This window comes from Lycium ferocissimum, chromosome 7, assembly GCF_029784015.1.
Source record: "Lycium ferocissimum isolate CSIRO_LF1 chromosome 7, AGI_CSIRO_Lferr_CH_V1, whole genome shotgun sequence".
NCBI classification, from domain to species: Eukaryota; Viridiplantae; Streptophyta; class Magnoliopsida; order Solanales; family Solanaceae; genus Lycium; species Lycium ferocissimum.
This window is the reverse complement of record NC_081348.1, coordinates 22,154,295-22,158,201: the sequence shown is the minus strand read 5'-3', so window position 1 is coordinate 22,158,201 and position 3,907 is coordinate 22,154,295. Positions and strand designations below refer to the sequence as shown.

At 33.0% G+C, this 3,907-nt stretch overlaps 1 protein-coding gene across 1 annotated transcript; it reads right to left on the bottom strand.

Annotated features, from left to right (window-relative positions):
• Positions 1–1,178: 1,178 nt before the first annotated feature.
• Positions 1,179–2,867, bottom strand: LOC132063803 (hydroquinone glucosyltransferase-like). The gene has a single exon (XM_059456520.1). The coding sequence runs from the start codon at positions 2,772–2,774 to the stop codon at positions 1,344–1,346; it is 1,431 nt and encodes a 476-aa protein (XP_059312503.1). The 5' UTR covers positions 2,775–2,867; the 3' UTR covers positions 1,179–1,343.
• Between the last annotated feature and the right edge of the window lie 1,040 nt (positions 2,868–3,907).

Here is a 3,907-nt window from a genome sequence, read left to right as displayed (position 1 = left end):
AAAACTGTAAATAATTTTTTTTATAAAAAAGAGTGTAATAATTTTATTTTTTTAAATCTGGATTAATTTTTAAAAAATATGAAAAACTGATTTTATCCAATTTTTCAGAATATATTTTCTTAAGAAACGGGTTTTATAAAATAATAAAAAAATCAGATTTTTAATAAAAGCCATTTTTCACAGATTTGTTTTTAGAAAAATCAATTTTCCAGATTATTTTTAAAAAAATTGCCATGTAGGCACCACATAGAATAAGTTAAATGCCATGTGACATCCATGTCACCCAATTCCAATGACTAGAATTTTTTGTGTGGAAATATGTTAGAAATGAGAGATATTTTTGAAATTTTCTAACTTAGGAATATATTTGACCCCAACTTTGAATGATATTTGATTACTTTTTAACTAACGAAGGGCAAAATTAGTTAATAAATTAAAATAGAAGGATATATTTGACCCTTTTCCCGTAATAATATTTTTTCAACATAAAATAAACGCCACAAGGGGGTGAGAGAGTAGGTTGAAGAATGGAAATCCATTCCCCTACCCTTTTCCCAATAAATTGATGTCACCTTTAAACAACAAACATATTGTAAACAAAATAGTAGAAAATTTAACATAACAAAATAACAAAAATAATGAGACCAAAATATTACTTACTAATTAGACACAACCATATTTCTCCAGTATCAGCTTGTCGTACTCGTGTCCTTCCATGCGACAACTCTCACACTAGAAGACATATACAGTAAATATCTTTTTTGCTGGTGATAGACCTCATACGTCAATTGCCAACCAACCACTCCATTTATTTACAATTAGTGCCCACCATGGCTAAAACATTATTTTCACACAGTTTCTTAGTGGTTGGGTCCTCCTCCACTCTTAATGACTGATCCCATCCTTCTTACCTACTACTTCATAATAGCACAATCAATTATCCAGACAAATTTGTTAAACGAAAAAGAGAGAAACGAAAAAAAGAAATTAGCCCCTTTAATCTATATTATCTATCTTTTAACGTTTTTGCACACTCCTTAAAAATTATTTAATTACCTTGATCATATGAGTATAATATTAGTTTTTATCTCTCTCTCTCTCTTAACTGCTTAATACACACTAATAGGAGTAGTAAGCATATATTTTGAATCAAATTCAATTTGTCAAGCAGACTGATATTAAGAATAGGAGGGAGTAGTTCATATGTAATTTTCGTAGCTGTATACAAAGTCATAAGCCAAAACATGTTTAACTTTTCGATTGCCAAGCACAATTGCTACTAACTAGGACTGGAACAAGCTATAGACATGGAGTTTGGCAATAAAAAATAGTGGCTAGCAATATCAATTATTTGACACTTTTTTCTTCAATTTAGTAGCCAATTCAGCTAGTGCTTTTGTAGAAGAACCATCTTCACTCAGCACTCTGGCTGCTGCATCTTTAAGATCTCTCATTCTACTGCGTACTCCTTTTCCTTCTTCACCTTCCATTAGTCCTTTCACAACTTTAGCAATTTCTAATCGTCCCACTATTCCATTTTCATTGGCCTTTGGCCTTAGTGCCACTTTTATATCCTCACTTAACATAACCGCATTCATTTTTTGTTCTGCATAGAGTGGCCAAGCTATGAATGGTACCCCGTGGACCACGCTCTCCAAAGTCGAGTTCCATCCACAGTGAGTTAAGAACCCGCTAGTTGAACCATGACCAAGGATTTGAGCCTGTGGGGCCCAATTGGGCACCACTAAACCTAACCCTTTTGTCTTTTCCAAGAACCCTTTTGGTAGGAAATCAAGAGGGTTAGTTGAGTCTTGGACATTAAAATAAGTGGCATTAGCCATTTTGTCATTGGGGGTTCTAATTACCCACAAGAACCTTTGTTCACTCATTTCCAAACCTGATGCAAGTTCAATCATCTGCTCATGAGAGAGGGTCCCACCACTCCCAAACGAAATATACAACACAGAGCCACGTGGCTGTTGATCAAGCCACGTCAGACACTCTGACCCGTCAACCTTACTACCCGAACCCGAATCCATCTGGATAAGTGGTCCAACCGGGTAAACGGGCGGTTTACCGGGTTCTTCTTCTTGAAGAGCTTTAATAGCTCCACCTTCCAATTCTTTAAAGCTGTTAGCTACTATTCCTTCAGCCATTCTATACCTCTTTGAATGATGAAGAACCCATTTGTAAGCTTCATTTTTCCTGTCCTGAACCGGGTCAAGAAGATCCTTTCCATGGATAGGAATACAACCCGGAATCTGAACCGGGTCAGGCAAGTCTCTATACTCACATGACACAGTTTCATCAAGCTTAGGCAAGTAAAGAAACAGAGACAAAGCCATAGCAGTAGAAGGGTAAAAAATATAAGGAGAAACCTTAAAATCATTTGCAACATCAAATGCATCAGTACCAAAAAGATCAACAACAAGAGCAACTGTTTTCTTGGTTTCAACAAGTGTTTTAAAGACTTCACGTAGTGAAGGAAGAGAACGTGTAACAGTAAGGGAAATACGAGTTTCCATTTTAGTATCTAGTGGTAAATCATCGAAGTTTACAGGTGGAAGAAGGTGATAATCCATGGAACAAGGGAGTGAATTAAGGTAAATTTTCTGAGCATTAGAGACAGGACCATCTGTAGGAAGAATAAGAGTAACAGAAAAATGGTGATTTTGAATGAGTCTTTTAGAGAATTCAACAAGAGGGATTAAGTGACCCATACCAGGAGATGGTAATATTGCAATATGAGGAGTCACAACAGGTGTTTCTGCCATTGTTAACAAAGGAGAGATGTAGAAAAATGATGATGGGGAACTAGAATTACTGCTGAATTATTTGCGCTTTACTTTTTTATAGCAATGAGAACAGGTAAGGCCTCTGTTTATATAGAAAGAAAATGGTATCATTGGTACGTGTGTAGGGACGATGACAGCTTTGCTTTGATTGGTTTGTTATGTTATGTTATTTTTAGTATATAAGGAGTAGTAATGACCATAGATTTTAAAAATTTATCTTCAAATATTTATGTGGTCATTAAAATTTAATTAGATTTTGAAAATTTATCTTTAAAATACTTTTAAATTTCAGACTAGATTTTGTGAAAATTTTCACTTTCACTCACAAAATTAAAATATAAATTCTAAGTAAAATGTAAAATACATGTTCAAACACAACTTTAAATTTCAAAAATCACAACTTCAAAAACTCAAATTTTCAAGTTTCAACTTCTAAATCTATAGCCAAACGGAAGTGTCTTAAGTTTCCTTTTAGGTTTGTCCTAAAATAGTGTTTTTTTAAAAAAAAATTAATAAATTAACAATTCAAACATCAAACATGACAAATTTATAACCGCAAGATTCAAAGAACATATTTGTATATTACACATATTTTTAATTTAGGATCATAAAAATTTAAAAACCTCTTTTTGTTTTTTAAATTTTATATCTAATCAAACTAAGATACTTAGAACGGAGGAGTACTTATAATGAAATAAATAAGCTAAAATGGTTTCTAGATTAAATTTATTTACTATACTAGTACTAGATTTAATAATTTGAACATACGGATGTGGTCGTATTTGTAAAAGGGTCAGTCTTAATTGTTTGAAGGGGACGGGTGTTTTCTAGATGAAAAAATTCAATGTAGTGGTGCCTCTTAAATTGACACGTGAAACCGCACGGTGATGTCAAGGCACACGTTAGCCTCATGTCATTAGATTTTTTTCCTCATTCAATTGTTTTCCTTCTTTGCCCTGACAAAATTAATATACTTTCCACTATTGTATGATTTTGTTACTTCATCCGTCCCAAAAAAAATTATCCTCTTTTAACTTAATATAAAATTTAAAAAATAAAGAAAGACTTTTAAAATATGTGATAAAAAATAAGCATTAGATATTTGTATGACT